This window comes from Typha angustifolia, chromosome 2 (assembly GCF_048772165.1).
Source record: "Typha angustifolia cultivar Huaian chromosome 2, ASM4877216v1, whole genome shotgun sequence".
In the NCBI taxonomy this organism is placed as follows: Eukaryota; Viridiplantae; Streptophyta; class Magnoliopsida; order Poales; family Typhaceae; genus Typha; species Typha angustifolia.
The window spans coordinates 9729278-9746507 of NC_133240.1; the positions used below are offsets into that span (position 1 = coordinate 9729278).

Sequence of the window (17230 nt, forward strand, 5' to 3'; positions counted from 1 at the left end):
AAATTAATCATGGCAACGAAATGTACAAATGAAATCAATCTTTAATAATGACGTTGGTTCTAGACTAAATAATTAATGAATGATTGAGCCTCGAATGGAATCTTTCAAAGTTCCATTGGTAGGTTAAAGCTATTAATTTCTCGAATGGAATCTTCTCAATCAATTGGCCTCCCACTTGCAGTCAAGAGTTCTCAAACATAAATACTGGATTCTTCGGGTTATTCATTCAATTAAGTCCAAGTCAAGCCAAAAGGGTTCTTTTACCACTCTTTTGAATTTGAATCATCTCGCCTACTTCCATTCTACCATAAAATTTTGATTTAGCAAGAGAAGTTGAAGTTGAACAAGTTACAACCTTTATTTGTAAATCAAAATTCAACAAACTTTACAATAGTTCAACTGGATCACAAAGCTTGGGTGTGGAAACTAGTACAAGGAGCAACATATTTGGAATTAAGTGTATAAATTATTCAGACGATGAATCAGGTACAACTGTCTATTTCTTCATTGTGTTTGTCTTCTTTCTTATAAATTTGTCTTTGGTTTATCTCCAGCAGTTAAGCGCCTGGTCAAAGTTCGCATTGTCACGAATTCTTCAGCAGCTGAAGGGTGAATTCCCACCTGCGAAATCCACACAACAGCTTGGGTTCAGAGCCAAACAACAGCTTGGGTTCAGAGCCAAAATGATTTATGATACGCGTATAAAATCCATTCAAGCACATAGAGTAATTATTAGGTTTCTATTTGCACCCCTTTCCTGGTTGCAGCCCTCTATAGGAATAACAATGATGAACCTTGGGTTCAAATTGGATCCGTAAGCGAGATGTTAATGCATGGAGGTCCACACTATTAAAAGCTCAATCCATCAAGCAAGTAAACTAGCCCGTCTTGAGATGAACAGACCACCGGTAGATTTAGATTTTTCAATAGTATATTACTTAGATGAAGTGCTGGGTGTGGTTCAAAAAAGATGGTGAAGGGTGAGACGCACAAATAGATGATTACCACAGTAGGATAAACTGATAGAGAGTGTATAGATAGTTCGATTCATGGTTCTTTTCCTGAAACCTAATGCAAAAAATTATAGGGATAACAATTTGCTTACAGTGCTGTCAAATTGTGCTTTAGTAGCTCCGCATTTGATTGCAACAGCAATGCCCTGTATATAACATCCAAAGGAACTGGTGGTGAAACCAAGACTCGATAAAAGAAATTTCAGAGGAAATTACTGCCTCTTGTGTATTTGTTTAGATATTTCTAGCCATTTTTGGAAAATATATTTACTTGTGATATATGTAAGTTCTTAGAAACCAATGCCATAAAGTTTAAACTTACCTGCATGATTTCAGGTGCATCTGGACCACACATTGATGCACCAAGTACTCTCTCAGTTTCAGAATCAACAACAATCTTCATAATAGTCTTTTCTTGCCTTCTGGGAACATGAAAAACAAAAGAAAGAGTACAACAGTGACACAGAGATATGATATAAAACCCATAAAATTAAGATCTTAAAACGGTGAACTCGGTGGGATGGACAAAACTTGTTCATATGCATGAATTTTATGAGCAATATAATCAACACAAAAGAATGTAGCATAAGAGGCTTCTGGGACTTGAAAAGTGAACTAATAAAAAAGCTAGTCTGAAAAACAAAGACACTTGCATCCACTAACATGCCTAAAAGTAGATATGCATAATATGCAGATCACCATGCTGCACTAAGTGGACTGACTTTTATTTATAAACATCAGAAATGTGATAGATGGCACTTACCCAGATATAGTGTTCTTCATTGGGGTGAAAGATGACGTGTAAACCAAAATATCACTCTTGGCTTGCTCTAGAGCCTGTTGTTCGCTGAGGCCTACGACTGATAGTGGTGGTACACTAACAAAATAGTGGGATCTCCATATTAAATTGCATAAACATCAAAGAGAAACACACAACACTACACCATTTAAAATGCCAATTAAATGGTTTCAGACAGAGGTGTGAAGGCTACAGTTTCTACAAGACATAATAGACATACTGTACAATTCAGCTCACAAAGAATATAGAAACTTACAAACAAAGACATGGATGATTGAATAAATGATATTTTAAAATAGTAGTATACATATTGTTTATCAATGATCTAGATTGTGAAAGTTAATGGATAGTTAAACAGAGAGGAAGAAGAATAACTATAAAATAACTATATGGATACAGTAAACATGATTTTTGGTCTTAACTTGTCTGCAAAAGCTAAGTATATGAGAGTTCTGAGAAGGTATATCACTATATCATCTGTTTTTGGAGTTCTACAGTTTTCTAACATCTGCAGCAGTACTATATATTAATGATGTGTTTCTGCATCATGTTGTACATGTGCAAGAAATTGTCAAAGAAACATGACACAACATGATCTTGCACAGTTTTCATCAAACGATAATTTAAAGTGTAGGTGTTCCACGACATGGCATTAGTTGCAGAGACAAATCATAGTGAACATGTACTAGCAACTAGCAAGGTTCAATTGATTAATAGAGATGACCACAGCAGTGGTAAAGAGAACTGAGGAGCAAGGAGAAAGTGAAACTACATACCAGAACACAGCACAAGGTATATCCCTGTAATCAGGTTTAGTGGGCTGCCCCCCAAAGACAGTTTTCTGCAAGCAATAAAAGAAACAGCAATATCTATCATAAGGAAAAGTGGAAACAACATGATTAAACAAATCTTCAACAAGTCCAATCATAAACAACTCAAAGCCTTGGATGGCTGACGTACAGAAAAGCAAGTTCCTTCCATTAATGCCACAGGGGTGAGATTCATCCGATTTGTAACATCACCCACAGCCCATATACTTGGAACAGTAGTTTGAGAATACTCATCAACCTAAAATTCAAATAACTTCAATTAGCCCCAAGATGCATGCTCCTGCTATGAACTGATAACTTAACCACATATTGTAATCACGCATTGCTATACAGGTATTGAGAGCAAAAGATGGAATATAGAGGAGAAAAAAAATGACACTTTAATACTAGATGGATGCAAAATTAAGTACCTCAACATTTTTATGGAAGTATCAGGCATCCATTTATGTCTCTGAAGTTACTAGGGTTAAGTAGAAAATTAATAGGATAATAAAATAATTAACCTTGATGGCTCCTGTTTTATCAACCTCCACGCCAACAGCTTCCAAGTTCAACCTCTTGGTGTTAGGACTCCGACCTACAACCCCAATAATGTCATATCATAAATAAGAAGGATGCCATATGAATTACGCAGGAACTTGTATATACTCTAGGGAAAAGAAAGAAAAAGACAAAGAAACTCTTTCCAGATGCAACATCTAGAGGATTTCATTTACCACTCTTTGATACCTAAGCTATAGTCGATGCTATGAGTAGAGCCAGTTCAAAGAAGAATTACTTCAATGGATAAGCATAACAGAAACACCATTGAAAACAAAGTAAAACATCTATAAGTATCTATAGATGAGTGGGAATGATAAGCTACCTGTAGCAAATAAAACAACATCTGCTATAAATTCTTCCCCATGATCAGTCAGAACTCTTATACCATCTTCCGTCTTACTCAACTAGTAGAGGGAGAAAAATAACATAAAAAAAACATTGCAGTTATTTAGCAGGCAATATGTGTGCGCAAGAAGATTTAATAAGATGGAGGCCTTAACAGATTGTTTCAGGACAAATATACCTCAGATAGGTTTGTCCCTGGGTGCAACTTTATTCCTCTTCCTTCAAGGTTTCTTGCAACAGCAGCTCTCATTTCATCATCAAAACCTCTGCAAAATATTTAGAACATAACAGGTTATAAGAGATCACCTTCACGCAAGGCTTCTCCAAACAATAGTAAGATAAAAAGGAAGGGCAAATGAATCCAAGGCATATTGCATAAGAAAAGGATAAGAATTCATACTGCAGTGAGCATAATATAGAGAAATATTGTATGCTATGGTTTATTAGCAAACTGAGTTCCAGAGTTTTAACGCATGGACAATTTTGGTCTTCATATTGTTGGTCACATAGAAACTGAATAATTATGATGGGCATTAAATTTTAATTGACATATGCATGATCATTAAAATCTAAATCACATACCTCAAGGGAAGTTCCTTACGGTAAAATAAGTCTACTGTCACGCCCATGCCTCGCCAGATTGAAGCAAATTCAACAGCAATATATCTGCAATACATCCATCACATAAACAACCCAGCAGAATATCAAGAAAAGGAAAAGGATAAACATGATCTATAGAATATAGACATGGATGAGCATGCCATACCCTCCACCAAGTATTACCACACGTTTTGGTAACTCTTCCAAGCTTAATGCCTCATCAGAAGTAATAGCCAACTCCTGATATGTGAATACCAAATCAATATCTTATTGAAAGGCAAACTGACAAAGAAATTTTAGTGAACTACTAAAACATAATGTCTTACCATAAATGATCTAAAACTTTTAAGATATAAATGACAATTCTGTTCTTATTAATATTATGCCAAGAATTTTCATGTTGATATGGCATGAATTGAGTAGAACATTTAGAATAAACTAAATAAGGCAAATGAAAAAAAAAAAAAAAAAACAGAGCGTAAGCTAGCAAACATAACAGATGAAGATGTCGAAGGTGATACAAAAACAGTATAATGAATATATTACATACTGCTGTTGAGATCACTTGTCTAATGAAGAAAGAATATAACAGACCTGTCCAGGAATTTTCACACGCTGTGCACGACTACCGGTTGCTATCAAGATATGCCTTGCCATATATTGCTGCTTTGAACCATCAGGCTGTGTCACTTCTACTACGTGAGCATCAATTAGCTTGCCTTCCCCTTCAATCATTGTCACACCAGCATTGTTCAACATCCTCTTGTATATTCCATTTAACCTTATTATTTCCTGAGTCTGGACATCAGTAGAAAATAATCACCAGTAAGTCCTAGCTCCTAAGTCAGAAGCTACATTTATCTGTATTTATGTATCAGCAGAAGGAACAAATAGAAAACATTCTGTTTTGAGTGAATTGTACAAAGCCACAAATTATGAAGGAAGAAATAAATACTTTCTACAGGAAGAAAAGAAGGGTGTGAACCATATATATTGGAGATGAGTAGAATATGAACCGCAAAATAATTATATAGTAGGGTGTGAAATGAAATTTTCTTGAATTCTGAAACTGAAACAAAACCTACCACCACAGGTTCTTTAGACTAATTAAATTTTACTATACCAGTTTCACCAGATCCACTCAAATACCATTTGATCAGCATAATACTTTCAGAAATATATTAAATCAGCTGGATTTCATGCTAACGAATACAAGTAAAAGCTCCTTCATGCCATCAGAGTGATATATATGTACAATGAAGATAACATAAGTTACCTCCAATAGTTCCACTAAGTGGTATAATGTCAATTGGTTCATGCGCAAGAAAAATATTGTACAAAAGCAATAATTACTAACAATGATATCGAACTTCTTACCTTATTATGCAAAAGCTTTTTCCAGTTGAAGTTAATTTGCTCGCTAAGCTCCCAACCAAAGTTTCTTGCATCCTGTAGAATAAAGGATTTTCCGTAACGAAATTTGATCAAAGTATTAAACATACCAATGAATGTTATCTTCAGAAAATAGAAACTAAAAATAAATAAATATAAAAGTTATATCTGAAGTTACACATACAAGAAGCTGAAGTACATTTTCGTACTTCCATGTACAAACTAAAATCATACCTCAAATTCACCTCGAAAAGATGCTCCGTAGACCAATATCTTCTTCGGAACACAACCACGGATGACACACCTATACATCATTGTGTTTTGACCATGATGAGCACATTAAAGACCCAAAACTGCTATTTTTCAAGAGTTAAAATGAAAGAAGAAAGTGTAGTAGCAAAATTGGTTACATATTTGCAAGATTTAATCATAAATCATGCAGCACATATTGCGATCAGTTTTCAAGTACAATCATAGCTCTGAAGAAGGAAACCACTAATAGCAAATTGAGAAAGAACCACAAGATGATATTAGTAAACTTACGTTCCACCAACTCCTCCAATGACTTCCGAGCTTATAGGATGAAATGGAAGCTCGCAGATTGCAACCTGCACATAACTTACAGATGGGTTCACCAAAGTTAACAGAATTATTTTTCAATAACACCTACAAATGTGTCATTATAAAACCCACACACTGTCGAATATAAAAGGCTTTATTATCTAAGAAGTAATAATCTAAAATAACAGTTCCTTTCGCCCTCAAATCCCTAACCTTAGCTCCATGAGCTGCAGATGTTCGAGAAGCGCGAACACCACCGCTTCCCGCTCCAATGACAAAGAGATCGAAATCGTATTGCTGTTCCCCAACAGCCGAGCTGTTCAACTCCCCATCAATAAGCATCTTCCTCGCCATGACTTATATCGCCAAGAAAACCTGTAACCATTCCCCAAAACAATCTCTTGTTCTAAAATTCTTCCCATAGATTACAAATATCAAAATTGCGAAACGAGGATGCGGGAAAAAGTGAAAAGATCGAAGAAAAATTAGCTTCGAAATGCCATTTCAAATCAAAAGGAATCGATTTCCGAAACCAATGGCTTGATCGTCTTCTTACCTTAAAAAATTCAACGATTTCGAGCCACAGAATCCAAATCGATCGGAATAATAACTTTAGGGTTAGGAGTTCTTGAGACGCTGCAAATATTTATAGAGTCTATATTTGACCGGGAGAATATTAATAGGAGTAATATTTGTCACACCCTAGACTCTACCAAGATCGTCTTTTTCTTCATTTCACAGCTGTATATGTTTATACCATTTAACACCCTACATTTCACTATTTATAATCTGCCCCTTTCTCTTTCAGCTACTTGGCCGCATAAAACACTTCAGTGAGGTTCTTTTCGCAAAAATCTAATGGCGTAGTTCCCGTCATGTAAGTTTATTAGATATAGGAGTTGAATTATAATAATGAGAAAATAGGGTGCAGAACGTAAATAAGAATAGGATGCAACGATGGGGGCATTCCTTAGGTACCCAAACTATCTCAACGAAGTACTAGGGGATGATATTTTTGATCGTCTGCATCCCCAGATGGAGGAATTTTTGCAAGAGTACTTGGAAGCACCTGAATGGATGTAAATGACTGCAGCAGTTCCTGCAATCGGTCCTGCAGACCATCTTCTCTGTACGATGACATACCATGTGACGACAATATATTTTTTTCTAATCGTTATTAAAATGATTTCTTTTTTCTACTGCTTTAAAAATTGGGTATTTTTCTAATCTCGCATTTAATCCGTCATTCATGATCAGAGGATCGGAGGGCTGAAACCAATTCATTTCATTTTCGAATAAAGTTTGGAGCACTACGGTAAAAGGGGGAGGAGGAGATTCTATGGAGCCACGGCTGTAGTAGTTTCCTGAAACTATGGTTGTAGGGGATCCGGCGGGTTTTTGGAGCTATATTATGACGTAAGTGGTGACACTGATAAAAATATCCCGACTTTCAATAACTAACTACGTGGGCGGCGTGTGGATTTCTGGTCCGGTCAAAGGATTAATGGATGAATTGGATGATCCCATTTCACATTAATTATTAATAAAAGGACAGTTTGTGAATTTATTATTACTAATGAATATATTTTATGAAAATTTGGAAAAAAGAATGTAAGAGATTTGATCACTAGTCGCATCATCTCATTGCAAATGAGAGTGTTAACACCATCCTTTGCCTTTGATAATTATGTAAATTTAGAGGTAAAATATATTTTATTTCCGATATTTCATTTTATATTTTTATTTTTATTATTTTTCCATCAACCGGGGTGGTGGCGCAGTTGGCTAGCGCGTAGGTCTCATAGCTAAGCGAGTGATCCTGAGGTCGAGAGTTCGAGCCTCTCTCACCCCAATTTCATTTTTTTTTTTTGCAATTCTTGAGAGAATCCAAGTAGTGAAGTAAATGAGACGATTTCCTTCGCTTTAGAAGATTTTTCTTTTTATCACAGAGAAGAAAACGTTTTGCTACCATAAATTATGCTGAAAGAAAGAGGAAAAAAAGAAGAAAGAATTCAAAGAGTAGCACAAGATAAATACTTTGATAGCCATCTTCAATTCTCATTTCAATATGGTCACAAATTTCATAATCAGGAAGTATTTACTTCTAAAATTTCCTTCAAACTAGTTAAATCAGCAACTAATTAGTGGAAGGTCTTCAGAAGTGTAGCAGATAACTATATCAAACTCCCTATGCAAAGGAATAGTATTTCAATGAGGAGAATATTAACCTCTACAAGGATTGATGCCCCTCCTCTTCATCTAAAATTGCATGTTCTTGACAAAGAGCACCGCAATCGCAGCACGGCTCCTCCGGTAGACCGAGTTTTCGCCGCAGTTTTTTTTCGAGATAAGCATTAGTATAGCCAGTGGCATTGGACAGTCCACAGCAATCCATACACTAAACCACTTGAAATGCATGATGAGAGGCAAAGAACAAGCATATGGATGTAATGAGTTTAGTACCATGATCAGTTCCAGGTCAAACGACTCGTTACTTACAAGTGTTTCCTTCATCCACAGGTTCAGCAATTTGGCCAAAAGTGGTGCAGGGAAGAAGGCAACAAGTTATGCAACCTGGATGTTGGTTTCAATTAAAGATCACTCATAGGGCATAATGTTCATGGTGTTGTGAAGAAAGTTTCTTGCATGTAGATGAACTATTTCTACATTGGCAGAGCCCAAGAGATCACCACTTTCCAACTGAAGAAGACAATGGATTCCACTCCATGCACTGCCAATTCTGTTCTATTCTTATATCTCCTCTCTTTGGCAGATCAAATTGTAGTTAGAAGGAAGAGAGTTAAAAGAGTTTAACTTTTTGTAATCCACGAAGATTAAATCTTATTCTATATGTTAAAATGAATGCTTGTTATCTTGGGCTTGCAGGAGAAGCTTGTTTGCAAACAATAGGAGGTTTCAGTGGGTTCGTATGTAAATACCAAATTTAGAGGGGTTTATGCACAAAATGGTACAATTTGCATTTAGATTCTCAGCTAAGTCGGATATTACATGTAAGTCCACAACGGAGGCCTATTTGCCCGAGAGTGACGGCTTCCCTTTGCGGTGCGCTCTGGCTCTTTAGTTGCGGCAATGGCGGGGAAGGCGGCGGCGGCGACGGTGGCGAAGGTGGCGGCGGAGTATCCGTGGAGGGAGAAGCTAACCAAGTACAAGACCGAGCTCACCAAGGGGGTGTGGGGCTATTGGGATCTAGGCGCATGGAAACCCCTTGCCCTAAGCGCTCGCAAACGGGCTCGGCTTCGCAAGGAAGTCCTCCTTGCCGGAGAGTAAACTCTAATCCCTCTCTCCTGATGGTAAATACCCGATCCTTGTGAAGATTTTGTATCTAATTTTTGTTTGGGACCTTGGGTTGGGGTTTTAGGGATTGGCCCTACGATCCACCGCGAGGGGAGATGAGGAACAAGAGGAAAGGGCATAAGTGCGATAGAATCTCTGCGGAGAAGTAAGATTTCGATCGTAAAGCTTTCGCCTTTCGGTTCATTCTAGGGTTTTAGGATTAACCGGTGCTTTTATGCTTTAGGCGGGCGAACACTGCCGAGCTGATGAAGAAGATGCCGCAAATGCTGTTGGATTATAAGGTTTGTGCAACAATCTTTGCTTATCTTGTTATAAAAATTTAACCTTGTTGCTTTGCATCTCCCAGTTAAATTTTGAAGGATAAAATATATTTGGATTACAATAGAAACAATCCCATTTATGACGCCCATTAGAATTTTTTTTTATATGAGATGTGGGAGAATAATTGGGTAGGATGTTCATGATCTATTAGAGAAACACAACCCTTTCACTAATATTGCTAAGCAGAACCTATTCTTTCTGTCCTGGCACTTATCACCGGTTTCCTCCTTTAATAGAGATCACAGCCTTAGTCAGTTACTTCTAAAATAATTCCTCATCAATTTCTGAGTGTTTAGATTCAAAGCTCAAACCTATCAAATTTGAGAGCTTATTTTAAACTCTATATGGGTCCATAGAGCTCTAATAACTTGAGTGTTGATGGCCTTATTGTTGTGGATGAAGTTTTGGAGACTAGGCTAGTTGTATGGCATTTGAAGAAACCGACACACCATGTCACGAGATCATACAGATGACCAGTCTATAAAAGATATCCTTGAAATGCTGATTCTGCGCCTTTGGCTGCCTTAGCATTTGATATGCCCAAGCTGTCAGACCTTATATTATTGAATAGATTGCTTCTTTAAAAGAGTGCAATTTAATGGAGCTTACCAGGCTCCAGGAGAGAAGGATCTTCACAATTTGATATCATCCATTTCAAAATGATAATCGAAATGTAAAAGCTAAACCAGATCTTAATTTTGTAATCCCACAACATCTTTCATCTATAACAAGACATCAATAGTTATCTCCCTAGACTTAAAGGTCATAACTAGAGACGTTTTTGTTGATTTTAAACAATGACATGCAATCTATTTATCTGTTGCTTTGGTCATATCTTCTTTGGAGATATCATATCCTATGATTTACATATTCTAATGTATCTTCAATATCATGGGAAAGAAAGATGCAGTTAAGGTTAAGTTATGCTTGACATGCATTTTATTTTATTAAAAGAACTAGAGAGGAAGTCAGTTAGTTAGCTAAAATAGCATATAATATAGGCCTATATATGTTATCATTCTTTGGGAGTTCGACGAAATTGGTGGGTAACCATATATGTAGGTACTAACATGCAACTGCCAGTATGTATACATACTTAACTGGTATTATGTCCAGTCCATGTAAATCAATGGTTTGGATTTTTTTTTTTTTATATATACTTTTCACTTTGCTAATTTGCTTTGTATTATGGGTGTTGTAGGGTAGTAGCTCCTTTTACTCACCATTACACTTTTCTAAGTTCAATACTGTTAGAGTATCAGGGATCTATTGTGGAAATTATGGAAAGCTAATAAACTTATGGCAGCTTTTGTGTAATAAATCATCAAATGATTGAATCATGATTTTATTTTCAATGATAGTCTACCTGACTCATCTATCTCTAATTATTCCTTCTCTTTTCAACCTCCTCAGAAGCGCAGATGGGAGAAAAAGATGAAGCAGGAGGACGGAAAGAGCTAAGATTTTCACGCAAGATGATGCCTTTTCTTAGATATTGTAGTCTTCCTTGAGAAAAAGATGTTTTGCCTCAGCATGCCTAAAGTTTTGCTGATCAAGTATTACTCTGTGTTGTCACTTATAATTTGCTACGTTTTAAGTACTTGCGTTTTCTCTTTGAAGGCTTGTATTCCCTTGCTGTCATCAATTTTAATTGATTGGACTTATTCAGCATAAAAAGAAAAAGATTGATGTATGTTTATATATATGTAAATATAAATATGCATCTATATTATTCTCTTCCCTTGGCTAGGCTTCGGTATCTTTATAAAGCATGGACAGCTTGGTTAGTTTATTTTATTTTGAGGAAAGCTTGGTCCGAGTAGCATTTATCTTACCGAGTCTGTGGCTATGTGAAATAACCTCCCTTTATCTTTTATTAGACATTTAGTTCAAAGATAAACAGGTGTAATGGTTATTAGTCGGAGGAAAGAGAGATTAATTTCTCTCAACTAAATTGTCTGACGAATTACTCTTTTCTTGTCTGATTCTGCCTTCAGCTGTTATGGGATTATTTTAGCTATTATAGACACCATATATTATTCATAAATTATAATAATAACTACTATTATTATATAAAAAAAGATAATTTTGTCTATTAAATTTATATCTCATTTATTTTTTCTCTAAAAATAATATTTTTTTATTTTTTCATATCACATCATAATTAATAAATATACTTTTAAACTAGTTCGGAACTAAATCTTACATTACTTTAAACTAATTTAAGGTATCTAAATTAAGATTAAAAAATAAAATTAATTAATCGAGTTTAAGGTTTAGTCTCAAACTTATTGGAGACTCAGATCTCTGTCAACATAAAGAAAAGAAAGAAAAAAAAGGATAGAAAAGCAAAGCAAAGGCGAAAGGAATAAAAAAAAAATAGAAAAGAAGAAAGAAAATGATAGAAAAGCAAAAGCAAAGGAGAAAGGAAGAAAAAGTAGAGAAAAGTATATGGGAGCATTACATCTAACTTTATTAATAACTATATACCAACTTTAATCATAGAAAACAGAAAAGAAACAAATAATAGCAACTTTTAACAAACACATCTACAATCTCAAAAACATTGTCTTAGATCATACAGCACACTAGAAAAGCTCATAAACTTTTGCCTTTTCTGTTCTCCTTGCTTCTCTTTTCTCTTCTTTTTCCTGAGTCCCAGAAAGTTGCACAAACTTTGCATGTGGTGTCCAACATTCAAAGTAAGATCTGCAAGGAGTCGCACACCGAGCTTTTTACTTCTTAGGCCTGACTTCAATTCCCTGGAGAATAAGCCCTGTCTTCCAGTGCCCTCCTTTAATCTCCATCAAGCTCATCTCAACCTCCCCATCATCCCCTTCTTCATTGTAAAACTCCCCCATCTCCATCTCCATCCACCCATCATCCCTTTTCTGCGGGCATCTCACATTCCTCGTAGCTTCTTGTTCTGCATCTCCAACATGAGGAAGGGTTGGCACACCCCGCCAGTTCAAAAAATTCCGGTACATGTGTGTGTTCCCGCGCGTTTCAGCACTGTCGGGCGCAAGGCATACATCATGGTGGGACACATGTGACCCCAGCCTCACCATTGTCTTCTGCGGTTTGTAGCTGAAGCTGTCACCTTGCCCCTTCGTTTTGAAGATGAGATAGGCGGCGTAAGTTGTATTCCTAGAGAGCATCTTGCTTTCGATCTTCCCACGGATCTCCAACCAGCAGACATTCAAGAGTTGGGCAACCTCTGTGAACCTAAGAAAGGATAACTTATTTCTCTCAGGACATTCATCATACATACTGTAAGCATTTGAACTGGAGTTAATGCAACTTTCTCAAAGAAATTATATAACCGTTTGCAATATATAAAATTGTAGCAATGCAGTAATCCTGAGCAGCACGAAGGTATAAAGAGAAGTTAAAGTTACATGTTGGAATTTCAGGGCTGATAAATTGAGAAGCAGTTTCATAATCCAACAAGTGCTTCAAATATTTCAAATATTTACTTTTAGACAATGAATAACCTGGGCCAAAAGAATACCTGAGACAAGTACCAGAAATTTGAAGATGTCAACCATTATCATTAAATAGCCTTCAAATTGATTAAAAAAAAAAAGAACAAACTAAAATGTTAGGTAGTATGCTACAATTACGCAAATGAATTACCACCAAATTAATTATTAGTTAATCTGATGAAGATTTAGCCAAGGAGTTAAGTACCATGCATATTATAGAACTCGAAATACTCTCAAGATATTAGTAACGATTCCCCAAATGAAAGATATTTTAGCACCAAAATGCAAATTTTCTACCACCAATTTGAGCAAAGTTTACAGGAAGAGTATCAAGCTTTCAATTCCGTTCCAAACCTCTAAAATCCTCAATTACTAATTAGACGAAGGGGATGGAAAAGTGGGATCAAACCTCGAATCTGGAAGAGAAATCCACCTCCAGTATTTCATCGTACCCCCCCAAACAATCAACAATGATCTCGCCGACAGCATGTAGCATTTCCCACCGCTCGATCTTTCCAATTGAAAACTCTAGACGAAGAAAACAATAATTACAACAACAAAGAAACAGAGAAATCGAAAGACAAGTCCAAAAAAAAAAAAAAGTAATTAAAAATACCATCTTGCCGCCATCGAGGAGGAGTGGTAGGTCGCAGAGGCGGAAGTAGAGATCCTTCTTGGTGGCGTACCCTGCCGGCGGATCGACGGCCCGCGACAGGATCGAAGGGAGATCAGACGGCAAGAAGCGATTCCACACGCCGTCCGAGTCCGCCGCGGAGCGGAAGGCGGTGGACACCGCCGCGCACCTGCACGAATCAGAAGGGGAGGTCATGGAGATCACGTGCGAGACGCACTCCTCCGGCAACCGGGATATATCGTCGCCATCGACACCGTACCGTTCCATCTCTCTCTAACCGCTTCTATTGCTTCTCTCTCTTTCTCCTCCTCCTATGACCAAAATAAGAGATACCGGACGAATATAAATAGAGTTAGAAAAACGAGAGAAGCGATGCTTAACCACTAAGTAAGTATATGTGATCATCTAATTTATGGGTTCTTTGCATGTAAAAAGAAAACCTTTCTAAAATCACTTATTTGCGTATGTACCCTCCTCCAAAGTTGATAATGTAAAAGGACAATTCTTCTTCTTCTTCTTCTTCTTCTTCTTCTTCTTCTTTTTGAAAAAAAAGAACGGTATACAATGTCTGTAATCTGATAATGGACGTCTGGCAACTCGAGAAGGTGTTATTGAGTTAAAACTTTCCAGTGTAGCAATTTTTACTGGAGAAAATGACAGATTGGACTTCTCTCTCAACACAAGCACACAGACAAACACACAATGGGGAAAATAAAAAGGAAAGAAAAAGAAAAGGAGAAGTATAAGCATTACATGTGAACAGTATTGACAGACATAAATTAGTGTCTTAGATATTCTTATTTGACACTAACAATTCATATACTTTTTAGTTCTTCTTCTCTTGGTTCTTTCTTTTCTTGTTGTTCCTGAATCCCAGAAAGTTACAAACTTGGCATGTGGTGGCCAAGCAACAGATTTAAGGTCTGCGAGGAGTCACTTAATTCTTAGGCCTGACCTCGATGCCCTGGAAAACAAGTCCACTCTTCCAGTGGCCTCCAATCTCCTTCAAGATCATCTCAACCTCTCCATCCTCTCCCTCTTCATTATAGAAGTCCCCCATCTCCATCTCCATCCACCCGTCATCCCTTCTTTTTGGGTATCTAACATTGATCGTAGTTCTTTCTTCTGTCTCTTCATTGTTGTCCGATGCCTCTTCATTGTTGTCCGATGCCTCTTCGTTGTTGTTGGGCCAAAGGAAGAAATTATGTGAGGAGTTAAAAGCTCCCAACCTCATCATAGCTCCTTCTTCTGCCTCTTCATCATCAGTGGACGCCTCTTCATTGTTGGGTGCCTCTTCTTCATAGTTGTTGGGCGCGGGCGCCGCTTCATTGTTGGGTGCCTCTTCTTCATTGTCGGACATCGCTTCGTTGTTGGGTGCCTCTTCTTCATTGTCGGGCATCGCTTCTTCATTGTCATCTAGTGCCTCTTTGTCATCGTTCGGGCAAGGGAAAAAATTGTGTGTGGAGTCAAAAGCTCCAGACCTCTCTGCTTCTTCATCATCATTGAGTGCCTCTTCTTCACTGTCGTCGGATGCCTCTTCATCATCGTTGGGCCAAAGGAAGAAATTGCGTGTGGAGTCAAAAGCTCCCAACCTCTCTGCTTCTTCATCATCATTGGGCGCCTCTTCTTCATTGTCATCGAATGTCTCTTCATCATCATTGGGCGCCTCTTCTTCGTTGTCATCGGGCACAAGGCAGACAGTGTGTGTGGAGACATGGGCTCCCAAACTCACTGTTGTCTTCTGCGGTGTGTAGCTGAAGCCATAATTGTTCCTGTTCACTTTAAAGATGAGATAGGCTGCATAAGTCGTATTTTGAGAGAGCAACTTGCTTTCAATCTTCCCACGGATATCCAACCAGCAGACATCTAGAAGTTTGGCAACCTCTGCGAACCTAAGAAAGGAGAACATAGTTCAATCAGGACATTCATCATATATTAGATAAGCATCTGAACTGAAGTTAATCTTACAACTATATCAATGAAGTGATATAGCCTTTTTCAAACTTACAACATTCTTGCAGTGCAGTAACACTAATCAATAGGGGCCACAGGATATAAAGAGAAGTTCAAGTCACATAGGCTGGCTGATCAATTGAAAAGCTCATAATAAATCTACCTCATAAGAGAAAAAGAAAAGAACAACCGATCATCATAATCAAAGAACCGGAAATATTTCAACGTTTCCTCTTAGACAATATATAAAGAGAATACTACTGAGACAATTGACAGAGACATGGAGATACAAACCATAATCGCTAAATAAATATCAAGATAACAAAGTAAACTACTAAAATAAGAGCTAGTATGTCACAATTAAGCATAAGAAATTATCACCAGGAACGCAATTTGTGATCTCTATTCACATCTTAAACATAGATGAAGTCAAATAACTTGTAAAACAACAGATATTAGCAAATTTTACCACCAAAATGTAATTTTTCTGTTTACCAACTAAAAAAAACAACAAAGGGAAAAAAAAATTAAGATTCAAAATTGGGAAGATACCTTGAATCTGGTTGAGAAATCCACCTCCAATATTGCGGCGCATGCCCCCAAGTAATCGACAGCGATCTCGCCGACAGCATGTAGCATTTCCCACTGCTCAACCTGTCCAATGCGAAACTCTAGACGGCGACAACAACGATTACAACAACAGACAGAGAAATCACAATAAAATTAAGGAAAGAAAAAAAATATACCATCTTGCCGCCATCGACGAGGATGGGGCGGTCGCAGAGAGAGAGGAAGAGGCCCTTCTTGGTGGTGCTCTCCGGCAGTGGATCGATAGCTCGCGATACGATTGAATGGATATCAGGCGGCAGGAATCGACTCCAGACGGCGTCCGAGTCCGCCGCGGCGCGGATGGCGGTGGACACCGCCGAGCACCTGCACGAATCACGAGGCGAGGTCCTCGATATCACTTGCGACACGCACTCCTCCGGTAACCGGTAGATATCGCCACCGCCGATTCCTTCCATCTCTCTCTCTCTCTAACCACTTCTTCTTCTTCTTCTTCCTCTCCAAGACTCTTAACCAACCTCTTTCTTATAGCGGGGGAGAGAGAGAGAGAGAGAGAGAGAGAGAGAGAGAGAGAGAGAGAGAGAGAGAGGCGACTGCCGAGTGCCGACTGGAGACAGCTTCCTCACTAAGAAATGTTATTCTATTAACGAGAAAGCAACCGCATGTAACGACCCCATTTTATAGTCAAGCGGGGATCCGTTAACCCGCTTTTGAGGAATTGTTAATTTACCGTTAATACATCTATACTCGCACATGACATGAAGAGAATAGAAGGCCGACCTATTTCAAATTTACCAAGTTGACCATTAATTTTTTTTTTTTTTTTTTTTTGAGAAAGATCATTTGGCTAATCGAGCAATGATTCCATACTA

The 17230-nt window shown here is 37.6% G+C and overlaps 3 protein-coding genes and 1 non-coding gene across 4 annotated transcripts; 2 read left to right on the forward strand and 2 right to left on the reverse strand.

The window, feature by feature from the left end:
• Positions 1-333: 333 nt before the first annotated feature.
• Positions 334-6790, reverse strand: LOC140774687 (glutathione reductase, cytosolic). The gene is made up of 17 exons (XM_073117777.1): positions 6640-6790; positions 6297-6458; positions 6066-6130; positions 5757-5826; positions 5508-5579; positions 4725-4928; positions 4297-4370; positions 4113-4196; positions 3709-3796; positions 3508-3589; positions 3146-3219; positions 2773-2880; positions 2589-2653; positions 1777-1890; positions 1336-1435; positions 1106-1159; positions 334-621 (listed from the first exon to the last, which is right to left on the reverse strand). Exons 2-17 carry the CDS (start codon positions 6435-6437, stop codon positions 526-528), a joined length of 1491 nt encoding a protein of 496 aa, XP_072973878.1. The 5' UTR covers positions 6438-6458; positions 6640-6790; the 3' UTR covers positions 334-525.
• A 1059-nt stretch (positions 6791-7849) lies between these two features.
• Positions 7850-7935, forward strand: TRNAM-CAU (transfer RNA methionine (anticodon CAU)). Its single transcript is given in 2 exon segments — positions 7850-7887; positions 7900-7935. It is a non-coding gene; the product is annotated as a tRNA-Met (tRNA).
• Positions 7936-9095: 1160 nt separating this feature from the next.
• LOC140772323 (uncharacterized) lies at positions 9096-11319 on the forward strand. The gene is made up of 4 exons (XM_073114345.1): positions 9096-9367; positions 9463-9543; positions 9622-9679; positions 11133-11319. Exons 1-4 carry the CDS (start codon positions 9174-9176, stop codon positions 11178-11180), a joined length of 381 nt encoding a protein of 126 aa, XP_072970446.1. The 5' UTR covers positions 9096-9173; the 3' UTR covers positions 11181-11319.
• An 852-nt stretch (positions 11320-12171) lies between these two features.
• On the reverse strand, positions 12172-16966 carry LOC140774191 (uncharacterized). Its single transcript, XM_073117085.1, has 6 exons — positions 16538-16966; positions 16344-16462; positions 14779-15730; positions 13821-14111; positions 13614-13732; positions 12172-12944 (listed from the first exon to the last, which is right to left on the reverse strand). Exons 1-6 carry the CDS (start codon positions 16814-16816, stop codon positions 12455-12457), a joined length of 2250 nt encoding a protein of 749 aa, XP_072973186.1. The 5' UTR covers positions 16817-16966; the 3' UTR covers positions 12172-12454.
• Positions 16967-17230: the final 264 nt, after the last annotated feature.

Bases quoted from the DNA above. Each gene is read 5' to 3' on its own strand.
- LOC140774687 (XM_073117777.1), bottom strand. From the start codon at position 6,437: ATGGCGAGGAAGATGCTTATTGATGGGGAGTTGAACAGCTCGGCTGTT. The intron at 3,590-3,708 runs GTATATTTGTCC...TCCCTCTACTAG, and splicing joins CAGGGACAAACCTATCTGAG to TTGAGTAAGACGGAAGATGG. The intron at 1,160-1,335 runs GTAAGTTTAAAC...TGTTATATACAG, and splicing joins ATGCACCTGAAATCATGCAG to GGCATTGCTGTTGCAATCAA.
- LOC140772323 (XM_073114345.1), top strand. From the start codon at position 9,174: ATGGCGGGGAAGGCGGCGGCGGCGACGGTGGCGAAGGTGGCGGCGGAG. The intron at 9,368-9,462 runs GTAAACTCTAAT...TTGGGGTTTTAG, and splicing joins GAAGTCCTCCTTGCCGGAGA to GGATTGGCCCTACGATCCAC. The intron at 9,544-9,621 runs GTAAGATTTCGA...TTTATGCTTTAG, and splicing joins GATAGAATCTCTGCGGAGAA to GCGGGCGAACACTGCCGAGC.
- LOC140774191 (XM_073117085.1), bottom strand. From the start codon at position 16,816: ATGGAAGGAATCGGCGGTGGCGATATCTACCGGTTACCGGAGGAGTGC. The intron at 16,463-16,537 runs GTATATTTTTTT...GTCGCCGTCTAG, and splicing joins TCGTCGATGGCGGCAAGATG to AGTTTCGCATTGGACAGGTT. The intron at 12,945-13,613 runs GTTTGATCCCAC...ATCCTTTCTTAG, and splicing joins ATTTCTCTTCCAGATTCGAG to GTTCACAGAGGTTGCCCAAC.